We start from the raw sequence: 24,325 nt of genomic DNA on the forward strand, positions 1-24,325 counted from the left end.
AGTATGTTAGCGCTAGAATGCTACGGTTAACCACCTCTTCGCGGCTAGTGACGTAGAAAGCCGTGCAGATTTTGAACAGCTCACCTGGAGAATCCAGGCAGAGAATTTTCAGAAAACTTATCTCACTCAAAACAGCAGGGATAGTTTTTTCCCAAGTTTGTATGCGTATGGTAGCATCAGAGACATCAAATAATCCATCATGTCACGTATACCTCATTTGCAATGAAACAATGCTGTTGCGAAATAATACAACCGGCATCATCATCAAGAATGAAGACTGGAAACATAATGACGTCATTCACGTGCATATTAAGTAGTGTATTACATCCGTAGATTGAGCGCTCCAGCAGAGAGGAGGGTTAGTTCAGCAAGCAGTTGAGTTTACAAGAATTTGTCCACATTTCAAGATTTGTGGCAAACTAAAATAAACGGTTAGACTACAAATCAACATCTTTTGTTTTAGCTTGTTTGTAAAAAATCTGCCATTTGCAGAGTAGAGCTGTGTTTGCGTAAAACAGCACGGTGGACAAGAGGGCCCAGACAGAGCAGATTGAAATATAGCTTGCTACAAGCAGCCGTTGGAAACCCTCTTTGAGTTGTTCCCAGTAATACACAGTGGGGGGGGGGGGGGGGGGGGAATGAGCTACACATGCTGTGAGATTAAAGACGTGCGTCTCTATGTTGGGCCAGAGGAGCAGCAGACTGGGGAAATTGAGACCAGACTTGAGTACTACGCCCTTGTCATATTAGCTCAGAGCACACAGGTTGGAGGTGAGGTGGGTCAGTAGAGGCCCCTTGACACATGTTTTCCCCAGATCTCCTAACTGCCTAATCCAGTCAACTCGTAGTTACAGTATAATGGAAATGTTTCAAATTTAGTGCACATCTATACTCTTAAGGTCCTTCATCCTGCTAATGCCTGGAGCCAATACCAGCATGCACTGGGAGTAAGGCACTGGGAGTATGTTACCAGACAGGCCCAGGGGCCCACAGGGGCCAGAACCTCTGGTTGAAGTCGCTGTTGTTGACTTTAACAAAAGTACTGCCTGAAAACCATCATGATAACGTAGATTTATGAGTGTTTATCTCCTCAGTTTATAGGATTTTAGAGGGGCTGAGTAGCCCATAAATATGGGCCCTTAAACTCTGCGGGAAGAAATCCAGGAGCAAGTGCAAAAAAACTGCATTAGAAGCTCTGTGTAACGAGCCTGATCCATCTGAATGGGGGGCCCTCCATCATTTGAAAAGATAAAAATAGGACTTAATATGCTCAACTTACATAGAAACGGAGAAGACTTTAAAGACTGGGTGCTGGATCCTTAATATGGAAAATAATATACAAAAGGTACTTTGGACAGAACTCCGATTAATACTTTATGCATTGCCACACAGACGTCTGGGTAGTTATTATACACTACCAACACTACACAGATGGAATACTAAAACAAAACCTGCGTCAACCTGCTGTCTTATGCCAATGTCAGCTACTGATAACTCATCCATTACCCGCAGTCATGGCATTGGACTACTGACAGCACAGTCAGATGTCACATGGCTGAGTCAAGGGATCTCATTGGAACATGCCTCAGTGGATTTATGCTTTAAAATGTTCTGCTTTGGTGGAGTCACAGTCTAAGCGTGTTGTTGGGGAAATGCACTGAAGTCATGATTACCTTTGGGGAAATGTAATGCCTGCCAAAGGTGTGACCAAAGTCAAGCCCATTTTCCAAATAATGTTGAAAGGGGAAATCAAGGTTGAAATCAGGAGTTGGCACTTCTGGGAGCAAGGATGTGCTCTGCAAATATGACATGTACGTAGATGTGTCGGAAAGTCTTTGTCATGCTGTCTTATTGTTGAACGCGTTATGAACAGATCTACTCCTCAGTGGGATTACATATAATATGTTATTTTATGAAGTGCAATTCTGTAAAATAATACTGTATTCACCATATCAGTGTAAGGATAAGGATTTGTACATCCTACCAGATGGGGCAGGGGGAAGATGAGGCAGTGCGTTATGGAAGGAGCTCTGGAGCTAAATACTGCATGCAACGTGACAGATTCAACAAGCAATAGGTAAGGTTAGCGTTAACCCTTACCCTAGCCCTAAAGGTCCCAAGACATGATGCTTTTTGGATGGTTTTATATAGGCCTTAGTGGTCCCCTAATACTGTATCTGAAGTCTCTTTCACATAGACCATATCGGTCCCCTAACACTGTATCTAAAGTCTTTTTTATATAGACCTTAGTGTTCCCCCTAATACTGTCTGGAGTCTCTTTCCCAAAATCCAGCCCTGGTGCAGAATTACAGCCACTAGAGCCAGTCCCACAATGAGCTTTCCTTAGGATTTCCCATTTCTGAGTCTGTAGCTTTTGAGGAGGAGAGGGGGGGCAAGGTAGAGTCTGGGGGTGTGGCCTTGAATAACTGCCACTTTGCTCGTTTGAAAGCCACAATGTCTCTCTCTCAGGGGGGGAATTCTCTGGGCGAGCAAAGCAGATAAAGGAGGGGGTAACTTCCAGATCGGCCCATCTGAGCTTTCATTTTCTCACAGGCAGAGCCGGATACCCAGGGCTCGGGTTACACCTATCACGATTTCTAGCCACTGGGGGACCATAGGCAGACTGGGGGAACTCATTTTAATGTTAAAAAAACCTCATAAAGAGGCATTTTCATGCCATGGGACCTTTTAATGAAAGGAAACATGGTAACAGGACTAGCATGTGGTACTTTGTTCAAAACAAATAGTAGATGCATGTAGTACATGTGTTATCTTTGAAACATAGACGTACTAATGTGAAATGTTCCTTGAGACTAGTTGCTCCACAGTGGACACAGTCTGGCCATCTTCAAGATCAAATTCCCAAGATTTGGTGACGCGCCCGTGGGCTAGTGGAGAACTGGGTCATGGGCGGTTTGATGCTCAATGTTTTCTGTCACTGCTCCCAGAGGCTAGAGAGCACGTTGCTGATTATGGATTTGCTTAGATAACTGACTTCCACTGAGAAGCAAAGGGGCACTGAAGCCATGCTTCACTCCAAGAACTAAAAAACATCAGAAACACCATGCTAACTAGTTTTAAAAGTATAATATGCAGTAGGTTTGTGCCGATGGACAATGTCATTGTGATGTCGGCGAGCCATCCCGATGGAGAGTAACCCTTGTGATGCCCCCCCAACCTGTCTGACACACGCTAGTCCTAGTCTGGAAATTGACAACTGAGTCGGTCTTAAACTAGCAAAGACACTTGCATCAGGCTTTGCAAGATTGGGCCCCTTAAGTGGAAGATTTCTTTCCCCCTTCCGTGCAACCTATTTGTTAAAAAGACCATCGTTTTGAGCAGTCTGGATTGGCTGTAGTGATACAGTCTCTCTCTCCCTGTCAGTTGTAGCTCACTCTACCTGCTAGTAACGTTGGACATAGCGGCCTCGAGCGAGAGAGACAAGGCGTTAATGTGGAACGCTATCACACTTTCCTTTCTCCCGTCATTGGACTATATTTGTCAACATTACAGTGTGCATGCATCAATAAGTACGTCTGATGACGATGTTATGTAGGATTTATGAATGTACGTTAACAACAGTAGGCTAATTCACGAGGGTGCTCACATGATCTCTTATTCAAGTGCTTTACACAAACATTTTACAACAATGCTGTGCTTCAATACAACTGTGAAGTACTTTAAATTAAGTATTTTCATTTTTCCTACTTGCCTATTGTACGTTGTATTTATCAGAGGCGGACTTACCATTAGGCAAAGAGAGAGGCCCCAAGCTACCAAGGGCCCCCTAAAACGCCTAATAAACTTATGGTTACGATTTGTTGTCATACTTTTCACCAATTAATTATATCTCTAAACATTGATACGCTAAAGTGCTATCCGATTGTTTAATTCATGATGAGAAACTCCCCCCCAGTCCCCACTACATTGGACTATTCCATTATCCTACTGCGCAGTAAGTGGTTCTAAAAAAAGGAAGAAGCGGTAAAAAGCTGAAAGATTTTAACAAAACTTCCAAAGGTATCAACTTTTTTCCCAACGGCTACTGTCTGACAACACTAACATTACGTTACTAAAGAGCGGCAAGAAGCTTGCGCTGGCAGTGCTAACACTGAGGTGCTACCCACCGGCAGTGTCAGCCCAGGTTGCTCTAGCGATGCTAAAGCTGATGAAGAGCAATGTCAGCCCAGGTTGCTCTAGCTATGCAGGGGCTACATACAAGACAACCTTACAGGATCCTTCAAACGGATATGGTTTCGGAACTGGTACTTTCACTGTCCATGATGATAACTATGGTAATGACGAAGATGGTGACACACATAATACTCAGCAACTATACCCCGTGAGTAGCAGTCACCCTAATCAAGGTGTTATGATTGAAGATGATCCAGCACTCTGGCCAAAACAGCTTTCAGACAGAGAGCGCTGCTCAGTAGAATGTAAATGTGTTGTATTTATATAGCGCTTTTCCAGTCTTAACAACCGCTCAATGCGCTTTTACATCTACAGGAAACATTCACCATTCACACACACACACACACACTGTATAAATAGTGCACTGTAGTCCCCGGTGCACTGTATAAACTTGCACCGGGGGTTCAGTGTCCAGGGTGACAATGACTGCAGGGGCAGGGATCAAACAACCAACCTTCTGAGTGGCAGGCAACCGCTCTACCCCTGAGCCACAGCCGCCCCAGTAGTGCAGAGGGGACCACAACAAGTCAGGGACAGAGTTTTTTCAAGAAATCAAGAGGGGTGCAGATTTATAAGCAATAACTTTTACATGCAAATGAAGAATGGAGAAAAGATAAGCAGGTCTTGGCTCCTATACAGTGAAAAAAGGACTGAAAAGGGGGAGAACAAGTGTTGTGGAGGGCCCCATGCCTTAGGCAAACACAATGACTAAATCCGCCCCTGGTATTTATCTATTTGTTGTAGCTTTAGATAACTTGCATATTCATATTATTTATACAAAATCTTATGATAAAGAGGAGACTTTGTTGATCCAATGGTGAAATTCACACGCTGGACGCCAAATCAAACTCAGTCTTATTTTGGTAAAAGTGACTCAAAAGTGTTACAGTTCAGGGACAGTAATACTGTAAAATAAATAATTACTCTCAAATTACTTGTAATCTCTATAATTACTAATAATCTATATTGTATTACATTTTGAAAGTAACTTGCCCAACACTGTGTGTGTGTGTGTGTGTGTGTGTGTGTGTGTATGTGTGTGTTTTGTGCTTTAGCTACGTGATGTTGTAATCCTCTGATTCGTTCCTGCTCCCTCTCTTCCTTCTCTCTGTAGCTTTCTTAACCACGGCTGCAATCTCTCTCTGTCTCTCTCCATCTCTCTATGTCTCTTATTTTTAGGGGTGTACGATTCAGAAAATGTCACGATTTAGTTTGGATTTGATTCAGATATTTTGGCTTATGATTCGATTTGATACAGATTTGATTAAAAAAGGATTTACAGTATGTGAATTTAGTTACTTTTCCCATGTATGTATGTATGCATTTATGTACTGAATGTGTGTATGTATGCATGTATGTATGTAATCATGCATGTATGTCTGCATGCATGTAATCATGCATGTCTGCATGTATGTATGCACACATGTTAAAGAATGTTGAGAGATTTTTAATAGGAGTGTTTGGCTAAATGTGAATTTGGGAAAGCTACCATTACTTATTTTAGACAGCAAGTGGGACAGGGTCAGGTGTAAAGTTACCACTATAAGCAATTGTCCCATCCCTAAAACACGTAAAGCATTGCGACAGGTCTTAGGGATGGCTGGTTATTCTAGGAGTTAGTGTCCTAACTTCTCCAGTGTTGCGCATCCGCTAACCAGTCAAGTTACTCCAAAAGAAAACTTAATATGGACCCAGGAATGTCAGGTTGCATTCTACAGCGTTAAAGCGTTACTTATTATATATTAAAATCTTATTATATATTATAAATCAATAAAGTATCTATCTATCCATCTATCTTTCTGTCTATCTATCTACATACCTATCTATCTATCATGTTTATTTATATCATGTTTTATTATTACATAATAATAATATGAATTGATTTTTGGAATTCTATGAATCAATTTTCAATTAGTAGAGCTTCATTCGTGATTTGAATACGAACAGATTTTTAGCACACCCCTAGTTATTTTTTATAAAATTTATCAAATTAAGCGTTAAGGCAGAGCTGAAATTTAAAGTCTTCTCACTTTTAGTGTAGGGAAATAGCAATTATACTGAAAATATGTAAATAGCGTCTTATGCTGACCTTCTAAATAGTAATAACAACAGCTGAAAGCCAATGTTGCCCTAAATTCCATAGTGTGCATCTGGCTGAAGAATGTCATTTTGTATAGAATACGAAATAGAATCTGGTCCTACCATACACAGCAGAGCAGGGGTCTCAACAGGGGGTCTGTGACCACTACCGGTCACTATTTCTTTTTTCTTTAAAAATTAAAATGTCTGAAAATAAACATTAGCTTAAATCCAACCTAATATAAGCAAAGATAAATCAGCCTATTCATGGAAAATCACATTTAATTCACACAATAAATCCATGTCTTAAGAAGCTTGGTGTTCTCTGTTAACTCACTTTACATCCGCTTTGCTGTCTCTTCTCCCTCACACCACCGCTATGCTAACTCTAGACCAACAGCGCTTACTGGCCGCCCCTCGCTCTCCTCTCTTCACCACTCAGCGTCTGGTGTTGTCTCTCTCACTAATGCCTGCTTTGAAGGTACTGTGGTGAATCTGCCCTCTGAATAACGCCTCCCTACGGCTGTATTAAGCGCTACCATGGTAACAATGTCCCTGAAGACGACCACTGGGCAGTCAGTGTGTATGGTGTACAGTCACTTGATCAGAAGTGTTGCAGGGTTAAGAGCATGTGGACAACAGACGTACAAATTATATTTTGTAACTTAATCACTAGTTACATACTTCCCCCAGCCTACCTAACTATCTGTTTTTGAGCTTGTAGTAGGCCTATTCTGTACCATTGTTGCAGCTTTGGGTCTATTTTGGGTTGTTTCAGCCTTGGATTTTGGACTTATTCTTGTTGTATTTTTTTTTTATTGCGGAGCGTGTACCAGGGTTCTAGTTTTATTACCGAAGCTTTTGTTTTAAAGTGCTCATATTGTGAAAATAATAATAAATGTGTCTATGGTGCTTCCACACACATACAATCTTGGAAAAAACTCACTTTGAGTCAGAAACGGTCTCGGAATGTCCTCGGCCTTCAGTCTCCAGGTGAGCTGTTTAAAATCTGCACGGCTTTCTAGCCTAGACGAGGTGGCTAACCGTAGCACATGCTAGCGCTAGCATGCTAGCTTGTTCAAAATGGCAAAACACTGCTACAACACACATCAGTTGACCATAATCTCCAAAATAACTACTTCCATGTCCCTGTTCTGCCGGTAGTGGCCCTCGTCTAGAAGAAGGCCCCCAGCTTATCCTGCCTTGGACTGATCAAAGTTGGGAAAAAAGTTAGTTAGCTGATGGGATCTTACCTAGCTACTGAGCATGTGCAGCTCCCAACAAAGATAGTATAGAAGTGAGATGCACTTTAAGAAAAGATTTTTATTTAAGATTTGAGTTGGTGTTTATGGAAAAATTAGCACAAATAACACAGTTAGATTTAATCTTCACAATAACATGGATGATATGGAGGGAAGAAATGTGTGTGAGGCATCAATACTTGAACATATTACAATGTACTATATGTACTTTCTGCAGTCTTCTCTGACGCCGATTTCCATTGTCTCCAAAATGTGCGTTCACATGGGTCAGACATTCTTACGTCAAGTTTTAAATCACAACCTTTGCATGAGAAGTGGCGTACGCACAATTTCAGCCTTGTTTTGTGTGTACGCCACGTCAATAAATGAGCCTGAACAGCATGAAAGAAGAGAGAGAGAGGGAAGACATGCAGGAAACCTGCTGCATGTAAGATTCCAAACCTGGACCTGGGTTGGTGTGGTTACTTTTTTGAGTGCTGACCAAATTACATTGGTAGGCTACTACCGAGGACCAATTCATCTTAAATCATGCCACATTTCGGTAAGGTTACCTGAGCGCGCATATAAGCACAAGAATGTCTGTCCTCTCTGCTTGTTGACAGAGAGTGGAGCGCCAACAGACACACACACACATAAACACACACACACACACACACACACACACACACACACTTAGAGATGCGGTGCAAACGGAGCGAAACTACGTGGACCCTGCAGTTTGTTAAAGTCACAGTAATCACGGTTACACTTTTCAAAACTCCACGCAGACGTTAGACTTCCTCTGTGACAAAGCGACTCCATTTCTACAGCACCTTTGAGCCATGGGGCAATTCAGATTGCTTTTCATAAAACATGAAAGAGCAATTAAAAAAGAGACAATAAAAACAGGATCAAATAAAAAAAGATACAAATACAAGAATAAGGCTGAATCTCATTTCTCTGTCTTACCTCTTCCCCTTACCCCATCCCCTAGGTTTTGCTTAATAAATTGCTTAATAGCTTATTAAAACCTTGCTGATGTGCACATCAGTCCCGCATTTCTGTACCTTGAATGGACTCCATGCATGTCTACAGTTTTAACCATTGGCAGAGAATTTTGTTTGGTATCAGTGCACAACCCTACTTGCTTTGGAGAAATTGATACGTGCTTCATATATACCATATATATATATTGTCCTGTATCACTCAGGGACGCAGGAGGACACACAACAGCTGATCCACTTTCGGGCTGAAAACAAGCAGAAGTTTCTTAAATCATGAGTTCATTATTGTGTTCGTACTGTATTACTTTTTCTCATTTGTAATTAATTCCTGTTCATGCACTTGGACATTGTTGTTGGTTATGATACGGGACACTGATGAACAGAAATGTGAGGGAAGGGTTACTGGACAACGGGTAGGGTTAGACCCTGACCCTAACCCTAGTTATTAAATAACATTGATTTAAAAATGTCTATATATTAACTTTTTTTTTTAATGACTTTGATTCACAAACTTTCTTCTGTGAGCTTTAAACATAGACTGTAGGTTTTAATGCTCTCCCTTCTCTTCATTGAAGCCTCTATGTTTACAGGCTTGTGGTGAGGCGTGATGTGCTACAGGTGCCAAAAAAAAATCTATGTTTGGTACTGCCAATTTGTTTTGTTTTTTCATTGTCAGAAAAACCAGAGGCAGATCATCATAATATCAATTCTAGGCAAAAATCTTTGATTCATATTTTTCCCCTGAATTGTGCGGGCCTAGTCTGTGGGTGAAGTTGTGAAAGCCACTGCTATAACAGCCTGTATTCCCCTTGTTCCCACTCTTCATTAAAGATACACTAGATGGCCAAACATGAGTGGAAACCCCAACATGGCAGCCATAGGTGGGAGCTGACCGTCTTTGCCCCAGGCGTTGAGCCTGTTTCAGCGCTTTGCTCCCATTTGGACACGAGAGCTCCAGTGAGCTCCCTCACAGATGGTCGGCTGAACTGGCTCCACTTTAAACTCGTTGTCTCAAAACACCCATGTACACCGGAGCAATCACACTCCACGTCACTGGACCTAGACCCACATCCAAAGTGCCACATCGTGGCCAGAGACAGAGGTGTGGGATGCTTCCAGAGAACAGGCTTCTGGCAGGGGATTGGAGATCAAGTTTGTGGATGACAGGACGTTACAAAAGTTAACAAGCGTATGATCACATTTAACTGACTCAACACTGTTAGCGTCACTAAGAAAAGATTGAAAAAATGTTTCAGCCCTGGAGCAATTGGTCACCACCGCAGCAGCAGCAGTCCTCTGATGATGGCTTCCAGCCAAACAGAGAGACGCCTTAAATAATCACATCGCCCTCCAAACTCCCATCTTACAAAGTTGTTGTCTGAAATGCACTCTTAAAGATATTTTATTTTAATGCAGCTTATGTTTTATTTTCTGTCTAATGATAAAGTGCCATTGAGAGTTTGAAAACAATCTAAACAAATGAAGTTAAGGTCTATATGAAAAGTTGGAGCTAGAACCTGCTCCGGTCTCAGGGTTCAATCAATTAGTAGTCAGAATCTCAGATGTTGATGTGTGAATCCATTTTTATTAGAATATTCTAGAGACAATTACATGTTCAACCTAACACGGCTCCCCCCCAAATTTGTCTGACTCTTTGGCTCTTAAACCCCTAGACTTATCCACACAGGGTGGGGTCTTGGGGTCACAGTGAGGTGATGTGTTCGTGTGCTTAGTTGTTTTTTTTTCAATTGGAATGTGACTGAAGGTTTATGACTCTCAGTTCAGGAAAGTAAAAACAAAGCAAAGCAAAAGATAAATGGTCTGTTAAAGAAGGACTGAAAGCAGACTCATGAAGGGTCCCTAACAATCAATTTACTTGGACAGATTTAAGAGAGGCTGGATTATAATGGAATGTACCAGACCACCTTATTTTAGAGAAAAGGAGTATTGCAAACAACTTAATGCATGACCAACACGTCTTCTTTTATATTGAAATAATGCTATTGAAAAAATCTATATTGCAACTCTTACACAGTGTTTAAACACATATTACATTTGAAATTCCAACCCCCAGCACTTATCGCAGTAGCATTTTAATATTACAGTATTTCACTTACAATTATTCAACTGGGAGTCACGTGCATGTTCACTAATGCAGAGCAGGCTCATGTGTCTTAAGTATGACATGCATGTTGAACATCTAAAAAACAACAGTGGCCTAATCCTAAAGTGAGCCCTGGGGACTAAAGACACACAGACTTAACTGATCTCAAGTGCTAAGTGAGTGAGTGTGTGAGGCCACAGGGGTTTAGATAGGTATAAATGGGACTGGGACAGTACTTCAACAGATCACATGTTACCTTGGCAACGTTTAACAACAAAGACACTTGCCGGTTTGGGTTTTTTCATTTTAAGTTTGTTGCTTCGACACAGCCAACAGGAGATGGCTGGCTGATTTGGCCGCTCCGTGGTCATGTGGTGGGCTGTTGTTTACTTTTGTAGTTTCCGAATTTCCCTATGGCCTTTGAGATAAATGTCACAACGCTTTCAACTGTGGGTATTCTGCATTGATGCAGACTCAAGGAAAGGGCTCGGTAAGCATGTACTCACACCCTCAAGCCCTTTGAAATCCAACATTGGGATGTCGATTCACCCTGTTCACGATTTAAATTTCAAATGAGTTTGATTAAAAAAAGAAAAAAAGTGCTTTAAGTGCCAAAAAAACCTGTTTGGTACTGCCAATGTGTTTTGTTTTGTCATGGTTCATGTTAGCAATAAACATTACACCTTGTGGAGGAAAGAAATCTTGGCGGAGAATCATGATGTCAATGCTAAGCTAATAAAAATTCATATTTTTCCCCGAATTGTGCAGGCCTTATTGGGACAACCCTATGCCCTTACGAATTTTTCTTATCCTGCTAGCCGGTTCTTATGTGTCTTAAGTTTAATTTTTAAATCAGTTGTATGTTTATTTTTGTGTGTAATTACTGGCGATGCAGTGTTTGAATTCACTCTGTGGTTTAAAATATGTTTTTAATCTGAGATTGAGATTCTTCAGTCATGTGTGCATGCTCAATGGACAAAACCGCTGCAGTGTGCACTGGGAGAAAATACTGGTGCTGTCAGCTCAGGTTTTCTCGTGCATTGATTCGCTAGTCAAGGGCTAGCGCTCCACCAATCAGGTTGATCACTGAGTCCGATTTAACAAGTCAAATCGGCCAAAAATGAAGGCCACTGGCTTCTCATCCGACTGACGACGGCACGTAACACACCAAACAGGCTCGAGTCACCGACCTCGCCAGACTGTACGACAGTGTCCGGCGGCCAATAATTCGGCTGAAGTGGCTCCTAATCTCCAGACACTGAGGGGCCCCTTGTCCAAATCCAGTTTGAACTCTTTTACTGTAACGCTTCAGTTAATATTAGGAACACACTTTCCTTAATGGATAAATCTCCTCATGTGCTCATCAATTAGACACACACATGCGCACACACACAGACATGCACACACACACACAAACACACACACAGGAGCGGCGCCATTATTTCTGGGACATGCTAACATGCTAGAGGCTAATCTGTGTTTCAGTAAATGAGCGCACTGCTTATCCCTGAGCCACAGGTGTTTGACTGCAACACTTCACTAACTTCTTTGTAACTTTGACATGGCAATCATCAGTCAGCGCATCTCACATCCCTTCTGCTGTCCAGTCACCTCATGTCACCGTTACACTTCCTTCCCAGGTGCTGTGTCTAACCTTTATGGTTATGGTCAAAGTTGTTTAGCTGCATCAGGCCATCATCAAATGGAGTGGTCCTTATTGTGCTCCCTTTGGAAACGTTGCAACCTCCACTGTAGTAAATGTCGGCTTACCCACAGCAGCTCTGCCAGGCTCCAGGTTACATGCTGTCATTTTTTAAGATATTCCATCTTAAGCAAATAACAATAACAATAATAATAATAAATACTAGGCCTATATATTGTATGAGGTTATTGTATGGATATATATATTTATATCTAGCCTATAGTAAATGCCTGTGTTAAATATTCATCAGTTCTCCAGGCTCTGTGCCTGGTGTTGGTCCCGGACTCCCTCTCTCCGCTCCCATAACTGGTTACCGGCTCAAAGTGAGCAATAACAGTACGGAGATATATCATAATAATTCTAGACCATGAAATTGAGGCCAGCCGAGACAGCGCGGTAGATTAATCCGGCCTAGCCCACAAACCGTCTCTCCATCCATCCATCCCAGCCCTGACCTACTTCACTGCTCCACAAGACTCTACAGCTCTGGGATCGCGGTTCAGACACACTGGAGTCTGTATATATATTTTTCCATTCATGGCGGAGCTGTATCGCTGTGCGCGCGCTGCGACCGTCCCCCCGCATTCAAGCATTCACATGCAAACAAACAAGAGTTGAACAGCAGCTTACCTTCGACAGCCCATACCGTTGGCAGTATCCATAGAATCCGAATCATATCCATAAAGATATCCATAATCAGAGGCACTGCAGCCTCGGGACTGCAGAGAGCCGCGATGCGTTTATCGCGCAGCCGTCCAGCAGCGGGCCATTGGCTGGGGGGTTCATTCAGCTGCAGAGCATCATCATCATCATCACCATCATCATCATCATCATCATCGTCATAAGCAGCAGCAGCAGAACAAGAATAGGGATAAAAGGCTAAGGAGCTGCTATCAGACCAGTTTGGGCGAAACAAAAATGAAGGGGGGGGGGGGGGGCTCTTATATGTTAACTGTTTGTTTAGGATTTAGCCGATATGATTTGTCAAGCACTAAGCTATGGCTACTGGTGTGGGGTACTATGTTGAGGTCCTACTTAGCATTTCACTTTGTAGCCTACAGCACCTCAATACATGTTTTGTCATTTATTATTTATTATTTATACTAATAAAAAAATATTAGGTCCATATATTTGTATGTTTCAACATGTTTCTTGTACATTGATATCAGTAGTAGCAATCTAATGAATAAATCATTTCCAGTCAAAGTCAGTTTTTCTTCTACTTTCTGAACCTTTCTGAACATTTCACTGATAATAGTAAGCACTTTTACTTAGTTTATTTTATTGGTTTACACATACTATATATACAAATATTACATATTAAATCAAAAACAGATGTGATGAGGGACATAAAAAAAACAGAGTGGCTTAATCTGGGCACTCTCCAATGCACACTTCAATTCAAATAGAAAGATTCTAAAAGAGTGGGGGGAGAAAACAAAGACATGCAATCAGGATAACATTGCTCACAAACATTCCAACAAAAACATGTATTCAGTTCAATTCAATTTTTTTGTTGTTGTATGAAATCATAACAAGAGTTTTCTCGAGACACTTTACAGATAAGGTAGGTCTAGAACACACTCTATAATTTATAAAGTATAAAGTCCCAACAATTCTAGTACTTCCCCCAAGGGCCATCATAGAGTCACAGTGCATTTTAACAGCTATTGTTGAATTGTTCAAAGTTAGCTTTACAAAATCTGATGGCAAAGCATTCAGTATACCCAAGCCTCTGTCATGTAAACCAAACTGAAGTTTAGATGTCCAACAGTTTGTAATTATTTAGAGTGGCAACAGCAAAAAAATAGTTCATTATAGAAGGAAGGACGGAACTTGTTTAGAGATCTGCACACAACTAAAGCAATGTGTAGTTGAATGACCTGATGTGAGGATGCCTGCTCTTAAAACCTGGAGTTGAGAACAATCATTTTTATGCACACAGTAGATGATTCGTAATGCTGGTTTCTGAAGACAAAAAACAGGGACAAGTTTAGTTTGATCAGTAGTTGCCCTTACGGAGTAACAGTAGTATATGTAAAGATTTACTAGAGAATAACTGAAAAGGAAAATAAATATTTGACCACCCTGCTATTTTGCAAGTTCCACTTAGAAATCATAGAGGGGTCTGAAATTGTCATCCTAGGTGCATGTCCACTGTCATAGACATAATCTAAAAAAAAAAAATCCAGAAATCACAATGTACGATTTTTTAACTATTTATTTGTATAATACAGCTGCAAATAAGCATTTGAACACTCCTTGCTTATCCTGGCTGTGTGGTTCGGTCATTGTCATTTTGGAAGTCCCATCCTCGACCCATCTTCATTGCTCTAACTGAGGGAAGGAGGTTGTTCCCCAGAATCTTGCATTACATGGCCCCGGTCATCCTCTCCTTAATACGGGGCAGTCGCCTGTCCCATCAGAATTATGACCAAAAAGTTCTATTTTGGTCTATTCTGACCACATGACTTTCTCCCATGACTCCTCTGGATCATCCAAATGGTCATTGGCAAACTTAAGACTGGCCTTGACATGTGATGGTTTAAGCAGGGGAACCTTGTGTGCCATGCTTGACTTCAAACCATGACGTCTTAGTGTATTACCAACAGTAACATTAGAAACGTGGTCCCAGCTCTTTTTAGGTCATTGACCAGCTCCTCCCGTGTAGTTCTGGGCTGATTTCGCACCTTTCTGGGGATCGTTGAGACCCCACAAGGTGAGATCTTGCATGGAGCCCCAGTCCGAGGGAGATTGACAGTCATGTTCAGCTTCTTCATGTCAGTCATGTTTAGCTTCTTTCATTTTGTAATGATTGCTCCAACAGTGGACCTTTTTTCACCAAGCTGCATGGCAATTTCCCCCGTGGCCCTTTCCAGCCTTGTGGAGGTGTACAATTTAGTCTCTAGTGTCTTTGGACAGCTCTTTGGTCTTGGCCATGTTAGTAGTTGGATTCTTACTGATTGTATGGGGTGGACAGGTGTCTTTATGCAGCTAACAACCTCAAACTCGTGCATCTAATTCAGGATAATAAATGGATTGGAGGTGGACATTTTGAAAGCCGACCAACAGGTCTTTGAGGGTCAGAATTGTAGCTGATACACAGATGTTCAAATACTTATTTGCAGCTGTATCATACAAATAAATACTTTAAAAATCATACATTGTGATTTCTGGATTTTTTTTTTTTTGTTGAATATGTCTCTCACAGTGGACATGCACCTACAATGACAATTTCAGACCCCTCCATGAGTTCTAAGTAGGAGAACTTGCTAAATAGCAGGGTGTTCAAATACTTATTTTCCTCACTTTTTATGAAGACTGATTAGCATTCCCTGCTTGGACACCAAAAAAAACACAACATCCTTTCTTACTGTTAAGGGATAACTGTGTCCTGTTAAACCTACCATTTGACTTCATGAGTTCACGGTTTGACACTTTCAATATTTTATCCGGGTCTTTATGGGAATAAAAAAAACAGTTGTCTCATCAGCAAAATTCTTTTTGAGGATCCTCAGATGGAAGAATCTTTGTCCACTGATGCTGAGAGTTCATTTGTTGGAAATTTGAAGTAATAGTTTTGTTGAAAACTCTTTTATATTTTGGGGCTATGTATAGTTGTTTGGAAATACACAATTTTGAGATACTACTGAAAATAAATTTGACAATCATCTGCAACATCCATGGACAAGACTCTAGATGTACAAGAGTAAAACGTCATCAGTGTAGCTGTTTATTCAGGTACACTGGTGGGGACTTCAATCAAAGGATAAGAAAAGAATAAGAAAATCATGTATCAATAAAGTCTGCAGTTTGGTTGAAATCGATTGAATTGATAATAATAATAATATCAATCACCCAAAATCACCCGTTAGATAACATTTTCACTTTGAGGAAATATAAAGAGTTTTTGAAAGCTCAGTGATGAAGTCAGAACCAGTTGAACTTGGTGTTCAATAGATCCATCCAATAATAGCATTTATTATTTCCATGAACACAGCAGGAAACACGAAATGGGCTTCAAGATAATTTCTTACTGATATCTCTAATTCAGGGTTGACTAATACTGATGCAACACATTTTTAATCTTTTCTACATTTAGAAACATGGTAAGACCTTATTTAGTGAGGCTGTATTTTATGATGTTTCAGTAATTCCTACTGCAGTAAAGGCCAATCCAAACATAGATTAAGGAGATCTAGATTTTTGGGAATACTACAAACATGGACATGTAGATTAGAACAGTTTTACAGGAGGACATGGAACATGGAATGTTTGTATGGTAACTTGACATTTGAACAAGCTTGCTGTTTTTGGTGAGTGAAGCAACTAATGTCTGGATCATTAAACTTTGTGTTGTCTTTCCATTGACAAGCAACTTTTAGTTTTTCTGAGTCAAAATTTTAAATTAAAGTTACTGTCAACTTTTTGGTCGTCTTTTTCTGAACTTTTCCCAATGTTTTTGTCACTTCTTTCAACGTTTGTCCACTTTTCCTGAGCCTTGTAAGGTTTAGCCCCAATTCTTAGTCACATTAACATTTGTGTCACTTTTTTAAAGTTCTTTTATCAATTGTATTTTCTTCAAATGGTATAAAATTGACTAAAACACCCAAAATCAATGAAAGTAGTGAACTGATTATTATTTAACTTGTAACTTGTAACTAAAAACTTGTTAAGATTATTGTAGTGAACCATCCACGTTATTTTTTGGGACAATTGTTTGAACGAAAACCCAAATTTCTGATATAGAAACTTGATATAGAAACACTTTGAAAATGGGTCAAATTAGACCCGAGGACAACAGGAGGTTAAGATCTAGGAACCTAGAGGATAAATAATCAGAAGAAGTGTCTTTTATAAGTGTGCTCATGTGCATGCAGGTTGATTATAAACCAATAGCTGAAGGCTAATTAAATCAGACAGATAGACAAACTTAAAAGCTGCATGACAACAAACAAACACAACAACAACAATCTTTTTCCTAACTTAACAAGTTGTTTTGGTGCCTAAACTTAACTGTCATCACCGCACGGCCCTCACTTTTTCTGGCTAACCTCCTCGGCCACGCACCCCAAATGGACCGTCATCCGGCGTTTTCTGTAGCCGGCTTACAGTCACCTACTGGTGGCTAAACAACTGTCACTGGTTGCTGGCGTCCCGGAGCTCTATAGCCGGTGTTGTGGCGAAAACAGACTGTCTGCTGAAATACGACTGCATTCCGCTAGAGGGCAATGTTAGTCAGTCTAAGTAGTTCCATGTGCACCAACATTAACTTGGTCATTGTTGCAGGGGTTCAGCCCCGGATGTTTTTATTGTAATCCCTTATGTTGTCAGCCTAGTTATTCTAGGCGACACACAAAGTTTAAGTTTGCGTCCTCCCGTGACGTGAGGTTACCGTCCATATGGTTCAGGCTCAAACACACGGTGCTCTGGAGCAGACCTGTGCGCTGCTTTGTTTCCGCTCTGTAAAAACCTGTAGCAGCTTCAAGTTCATTTCTCTCATTCAGAGACCAGAGACCCAAAAGGGGATGTCTGTGTCTGTCAGAGTCAGGTGCTACCATAACGTGATGTACAGCATACTATATCCCAGGTGTTTTTTTGTTTGTTTTTGAGTAGTATTGTATTATTTTCACAAATTATGTTTGTAATAACCTGTAATAAATTGTTTATGAATACAGTTTGTTACCTAGCCCAAATTAATGTTATTCTACCTAAATAAAGTATTTTTACTGAAATTTTGAAGGTCTCAAAAAATAAAAAGCATTTTATGTAGGGCCTTATGGAATTGTTTGACGCTACAAAGCTTGATTCATAACGTTGACCATTGAATTGTATATTAGTATTTGAATGCTTTGCGGGGTTTTTTGCATGTCTGTTCATTCTGTTTAAACCCAGTATGTATGCACAATTGCAGAATAATATTATTAGTATTATACTATTTGTAGAATTAGATTCCTTTTGCGGTGATTTTATTCTTGTAATATTAGGCTATAACTTTCTTTTTTTCATAATATCACAATATTACAAGGACCACATTAGGTTTGCTCAGATATTTGACAGTATTTTTCAGATGAAAAAATGTGTTGACTCAGTCGAGATAACAATAAACTACATGAATTGATCTACCGGAGAATAGATAGGCAAAAATAAGTAAATTGGGTGATTATCAGACTTTGCTGTCCCGAGTTAGGGGGCAGTCACATTTCAGCAGTCCCCATGAACTCATGCCAAAAAAGGCCTGCCCCCTACTAAGTCAGAGTTGCAAAGCCTGACAAAGACAGACTTTTTAGGACTTTTATTAGACGTCACACCATGACAGAATAGCAAATTGGGTAATTGTCAGACTTTGCTGTCCTGAGTTAGGGGGGTGCATTTACATTTCGGCAGGCTCCCGTGTACCCATTTCTAAAAACTGAGAAGAAGAAACGATGTCCGCAATGAATTTTCAAGTGACTAATGGTATTTTATTTTGCCCCTGCAAATTATGGTTGGTAGCTACATTGTAAGTAGTTTTATTTTACCTGATTTACAAACTCCATCCCCTTGTCTCTATGGATCCTCTTAGGAGCCTCAAACATTTAGAGGATGCAGCCCGATACCTCTTTAGCCGTTTTTGTTATAAGAGGGTTAGCTTGTGCCCATCTGTTCAGGAAATCGATCATTAAACAGATTCTGTGTCCTCTGTAGTCACAGTCAGCTTCCATATCAGGTACATGCCAACAAGCTTATATGGATGCGGTACCTAAAAGACATATAGGTAACTGTAAGGTGACCATCAAGAACAAGGAATAGAACATGACTTGACAACCATGCATCTTTTTCGCCACACATGTTTCCTTGAATCAGGGAGGCTCCAAAATTATGTTTGCAGCTATTGCCATGGTCCCGCTACACGTTCTGCGATGCCATGTTACATCCTGCCACGCTCTGCGGTGCCATGTTACGTCCTGCTGTGCCTTGTAATGCCGCACAGTGCCCTGCTATGCCATGAACTACTACAAAGAACTACTAAAAACTACTATTTTTTGGGACTGTTATTGCCACTTTTCATTCTAACCCCAACCGGTCGTCAGACACCGCCTACTAAGAGCCTGGGTCTGTCCAAGGTTTCTTCCTTAAAGGGAGTTTTTCCCCGCCACTGTCGCACTGTTGTTTGCTCTGGAGGGAACTACTAGAACTGTTGGGTCCTTGTGAATAATGGAGTGTGGTCTAGACCTACTCTATCTGTAAAGTGTCTTGAGATAACTCTTAGATCAGCTGCCACCAGCTTAATCAGGGAGAGTGCAAAAAAAAATAAAAAATTGGGAACACAACACCGGAGACCTGTAGCAGCTGAATCCAACCAGCAACTGCTGCTTTGATTTTATTTTTCTATGGCGTGTGTTCACATTAAAGAGATTTACTTAGTTTAAAATACTTCTATATTAGTTAGATAGTATATGGACTATTGAAGAAATAATATTGATCATAGTGAGGGGGGATTCATTTTGCCCCCACCAGTGCTTTTAAGAGTCCAATTTGCTTGGAAACACAGGCACAATCAGCATGGAGGACACTGTCCATGATGGTCCAGACAAGACCGCTGATCCAAGTAGCACAGGCATGCCCACACTTACATTAAAAGTCACGGTGGAGGATGACAAAACTGTTTACTAAAGAACCAAATAAGAAGGTAGAGTTGCGCAACTGCCCCGCGGCTAGAAGTAGGGTTAGCCCACCCACCAACCCGCCATCCCCTGGACTTGAGCGCTGTCAATCTGGCAATTCCATTGGATTAGTCTGTCATTTGGCTGCCTGTTCTGCCAATCTTCCCGGCCCTAGTCACATGACCAGTATTTAAAATTCTGAGACTGTGAAACCAGGACTGGAATTTTCTTTTTTTTAAAAGTGGCAGACTGAGTCTATAGAAAATGTGTTCAGTAATTCAGTTAGTTTGAAATCAAAATAAAGTTAAACTAATAATGCTTGTGATGTTTTATTTGGCGGAATTATATTGATTATTGTTCTATCCTATCTATTATTTCCTACGTTGTGTGCCTGGATGGCCTATTGGTAGAGTGAGTGCCCACATAGACAGGCTTAGTCCTCAACGCAATTGCCAAAATAAAAAAAATAAATAAAAAATGAAAAACAAATGCAACGTTTCTTTTATTTCTGAGCAGATTTTGCTGTAATCTGATAAAATGCCACCCCGACACCCACTGACTGATTGTTGGTTGCCCCTGTGCCACCCCACTTAAAAAATCTTGGAATCACCCCCGGGCACTTGGACGCATCAAATATATTAAAATCAGATCCTAAACTCTCAGACATAAATAATAACCTGCCGCTCATTGTTTACAAAATGAGAAGAATCTTGGAGCTTGACTATGCAAGCTATAAGCCAAGGAGACCATTAAGCCCGTTACCTACTAGCAGTAGTTAAAACAACACATTAGCAAACATAAAAGCTCTAGTCGCAGAAACTGACACGGCACACTTCAATGACTTCAAGCATGACATCTCATCATTGTGCTTTTGCGCCATTGAACAGTCAAATATTTACTTTGCAGACGCCATCGCCAAAAGGCCTTAAAGCTTCATTAGGTAACTTTTGTAAAAATGTATTTTTTACACATTTGTTAAAACTGTCACTATCTCCTGATAGTAGAATAGGAGACAGATAATTTGTAAAAAAAAAAAAACAAGCTCCTGTGGCTCCTGCCTGTGCTCCACCTGACACTTGCTGAAATACACCGCTCCTAGTAATAACTAGATATTCATAATGTCCCAGCGGGGTGTTAAACACAGTTTTCCACTCGTCCCCCTCCCCGATCTGGACCAAATGATAAGCATTTCTGAGGTCTAACTTGGTAAAAATGGCGGACCAGGAGAGGGACTCATAGACCCCAACCATTTAAACCAAGCAGCATGTCTGAAACCCACGTTCACCAGAAATCTACTGGTTACTATGTAAATACTACAAACCAGGGCGCTGTGATTATCACAGAACGCTGCACGGCCAGTTGAGGAGTTGTATTCAATCCGAGCACGGATATTGACTCGTATAATACTTGTACTCGGCAAAAGTGCTTTATCCGTACCAGATACTTGTTTCAGCCGGGTACTCGGATCATCCCTAGTATAACTTAATTACAGATAAAATGTCAATCTAGAATGTAACTGCAACAGTTCCTCAAATCTACATTTTAAATTACTTAGCAGGGTCTGAAGACCAACAATAACCTTTAAGTGAATTTGAATCAATTTGGTATGTGACCGGAGTACGCTAAAATTAATAACATGTTTTCACAGAATTTGTCATGGTTTTGTCAATTTTCTGTTTCAGTCGGCTTCTTATTTTGTTTGTTTCCACGGACTTCCTGTTTCATTTAGAAATCCACTTTTTGTCTTCATTAATTTCAATTGTCTTCCTGCCTTTGTTTGTTTCCCGCCTTTCACGGTTATCTGTCCCTGGCTCTAATTTGATTCACCCGTTTGTTTTTAGCTTCCCTAGTTCCCACTCATCGTTACCAGATTGTAGTTGTTCGTATGAGGCGTGCCAAGATGGCAAAATGAGTCGACGCTTTCTACCGGGCTCTGCAGACGAACGTTTTGAAAACTGTAAAACTCAACTTATTTCTCGCCAAGCACCAAACCTTGGTTTGATATATACAACAGCACTTGTAAAATGAACTAGTGAGCCATGTTGAAGCAACGCAAAAGAAAAAGAGGTCAAGAGAGCGCCGGACGGAAGCTAATTCCAGATGCTAGCAATATTACTCTCAAGGCTAGCAACGTTCTAATTGACAATTGTCACGATTATACCTCCACTTCCCTGTCTCTTAACACTGCTGAAGACTTCATCTGTAAATTTCCATCGCTACCTATAACTCCCAGTGAGCTGCAAGCACCAAAGAAAATGATGTACACAGCCGGGGGTCAGAGGTCTGTGGTGATTCCCAGAGGTCGGTCTCTGCCGGCTCCGGGAGGGAGCCGTATTCCCTGTCCCTGTCAATTAATTGTAAATGTATTTAATATCATTTATTGATTGATTAAATACATGTTTCTATTAGTATCTAGTATTGAAACTACTGGACTCTGTTTATCATGCCGCATTGAGGTTTATCACACACTGTAAGCCTAGCACACACCAATGTGAACTTTACACGTGTGGGCTGGCCAGCATTGGAGAATCGTAGACTCAATCATTGGTATATGTTCATTTATAAGGGTAATCCGCCTCTGCTCCCCTCATATCTGTGTGAATATATTCAACCAAAAGCGGATAGACTGTATTCTTTACGCTCACAAGACTTACTGCTACTGTCTGTACCAAGTGTCCGCACAGAAGTTGGTAAGGTGGCATTTCACTATTCTGCCCCCCAAAACATTAAACAATTTACAAAAGTTCTGGAAATTGAAGGAAGTGGTTGCAATTGGCCAGTTTAAACTCTTGCTCAAAGGTTTGGAAATGAAATTTATGGTCGGTAAATGTTTTAAATAGTTTTATGAAATTGTTATGAAATTGTCTGTAATGTACGGAATTGTTGTGATCTGTGCCGCTGTCTTGGCCAGGACTCCCTTGAAAAAGAGATTAGTAATCTCAATGGGATTTTCCTGGTTAAATAAAGGTTAAATAAAATAAAATAATTAAGAATTACTTAAAACAATCATTTTCAAAAAAGTTTGTGCCTTTTCTCCCTTCCAGTCGGCTGAATTAAAACATTGTATGAGCTTTGAATATAATTGAATAACAGTTTATGAAATTTAAGCTAAGACATCTTTTTTTGCCATTTGTAATACTCTGAATGCAAGATGATGGTCATCAGAATTCTCTGGAAATTGCTTGTTTGTCAAAAAGAAAATTTGATCTTCAACTAAAAGTACATCACTTATTTGACTAAAGACTGGCATGTCTTCTTCCATTGCACTGCAAATAACTAGGCCAGCTTTATAGTCTACAACATCACATTTAACCCAACTAGTTGAGAAAACATCTTTTGAACAGATCGTTTCAAAAGAAGAAACACTGGAAGAGCTACATTGATTTTTGTGGAATAAATTTGTCCTCCAAAGCATGTGCCTGAGATGAAGTTACATGGCTCACTAGATGAACATGCAACAGTTGAAGTTTGAGCAATTTGCTGACCATTGCTATGAGCACTATTAAGGTGCTTCCAAAAACCTGTATATGTTAGTTAACTGATGCCTACAGCCTTTCTGAGAACAAAACAATTTGAACTTGGGTTCAGGATAGAACCATGTTCAACTCTTAAATGTGAAATCAACTGCTGACTGCTTGGATAATTTTTCGGACACATGAAACAGGTCAACATTTAATAGCGTCTTACTCACAGGGTGAGAGTGCTACTGGCTGGTTAAGCAGCCTCGCTGTTTTTCCCTTCAACTGTAAAATTACAAATGTTATTGATGCCATTGCTCCCAGTAAGGTCAAAGTTGTCTCTGGTAAGAAAAGATCTCCATGGAGAAATAACCTACTGGTGAGAACAGAAAAAAGAGAGTGTAGGAAAGTTGAACGAAGGTGGCGAAAAACAAATCTCCTGGTCCATTATAACACCTATAAAGAGAGACTCCGCATTTATAATTTGGAACTGAGGAATGCAAGAAGGTCCTTCTTCTCTGATATTATCTCTAGAAACAACAATAATTCACGTGCTTTGTTTGCTACTGTTGATAGATTAACAAACCCTCCAGTACCAGTAGCATCTGAACTTTTATCTACCAAGGCCTGCAATGACTTTGCCTCCTTCTTCAAAGACAAAATTCAGAAGATTAGACAAACAGTCAGTGCCTCCATATCAAGTTCAGGATATGTGTTGTCACAGTGTTCAAGCAAAACTAGTTGCAATATGACGGAATTTCACACGATCAACCATACAAAGCTGGAGGACATTATTCAACATCTGAAAACCTCGACCTATTGCCTTGATATTCTACCAACGGGACTTTTCAAAAATGTTTCCAATTGTTTGACTTCTGATCTTCTACAGATTGTGAA

General features: G+C 40.5%; 1 protein-coding gene and 2 long non-coding RNA genes across 5 annotated transcripts in view; 1 reads left to right on the forward strand and 2 right to left on the reverse strand.

Moving 5' to 3' along the window:
* Positions 1-13,171, reverse strand: part of LOC117947113 (ephrin type-B receptor 2-like) — a 55,262-nt gene extending 42,091 nt beyond the window's left edge. For all 3 annotated transcript variants that reach the window (XM_034875738.1, XM_034875737.1, XM_034875736.1), the window contains exon 1: positions 12,955-13,171. In XM_034875738.1, coding sequence (XP_034731629.1) covers positions 12,955-13,018 — 64 coding nt within the window. In that variant the 5' untranslated portion in view covers positions 13,019-13,171. The remainder of the gene's footprint in view (positions 1-12,954) is intronic.
* LOC117947138 lies at positions 6,649-8,598 on the reverse strand. The gene is made up of 3 exons (XR_004657167.1): positions 8,546-8,598; positions 8,276-8,282; positions 6,649-6,659 (listed from the first exon to the last, which is right to left on the reverse strand). It is a non-coding gene; the product is annotated as an uncharacterized LOC117947138 (long non-coding RNA).
* The window catches only part of LOC117947142, a 21,979-nt gene continuing 4,700 nt past the window's right edge, over positions 7,047-24,325 (forward strand). The window contains exons 1-2 of the long non-coding RNA XR_004657170.1: positions 7,047-7,077; positions 16,137-16,140. This is a non-coding gene — a long non-coding RNA (uncharacterized LOC117947142). The remainder of the gene's footprint in view (positions 7,078-16,136; positions 16,141-24,325) is intronic.

This window comes from Etheostoma cragini, chromosome 7, assembly GCF_013103735.1.
Source record: "Etheostoma cragini isolate CJK2018 chromosome 7, CSU_Ecrag_1.0, whole genome shotgun sequence".
NCBI classification, from domain to species: Eukaryota; Metazoa; Chordata; class Actinopteri; order Perciformes; family Percidae; genus Etheostoma; species Etheostoma cragini.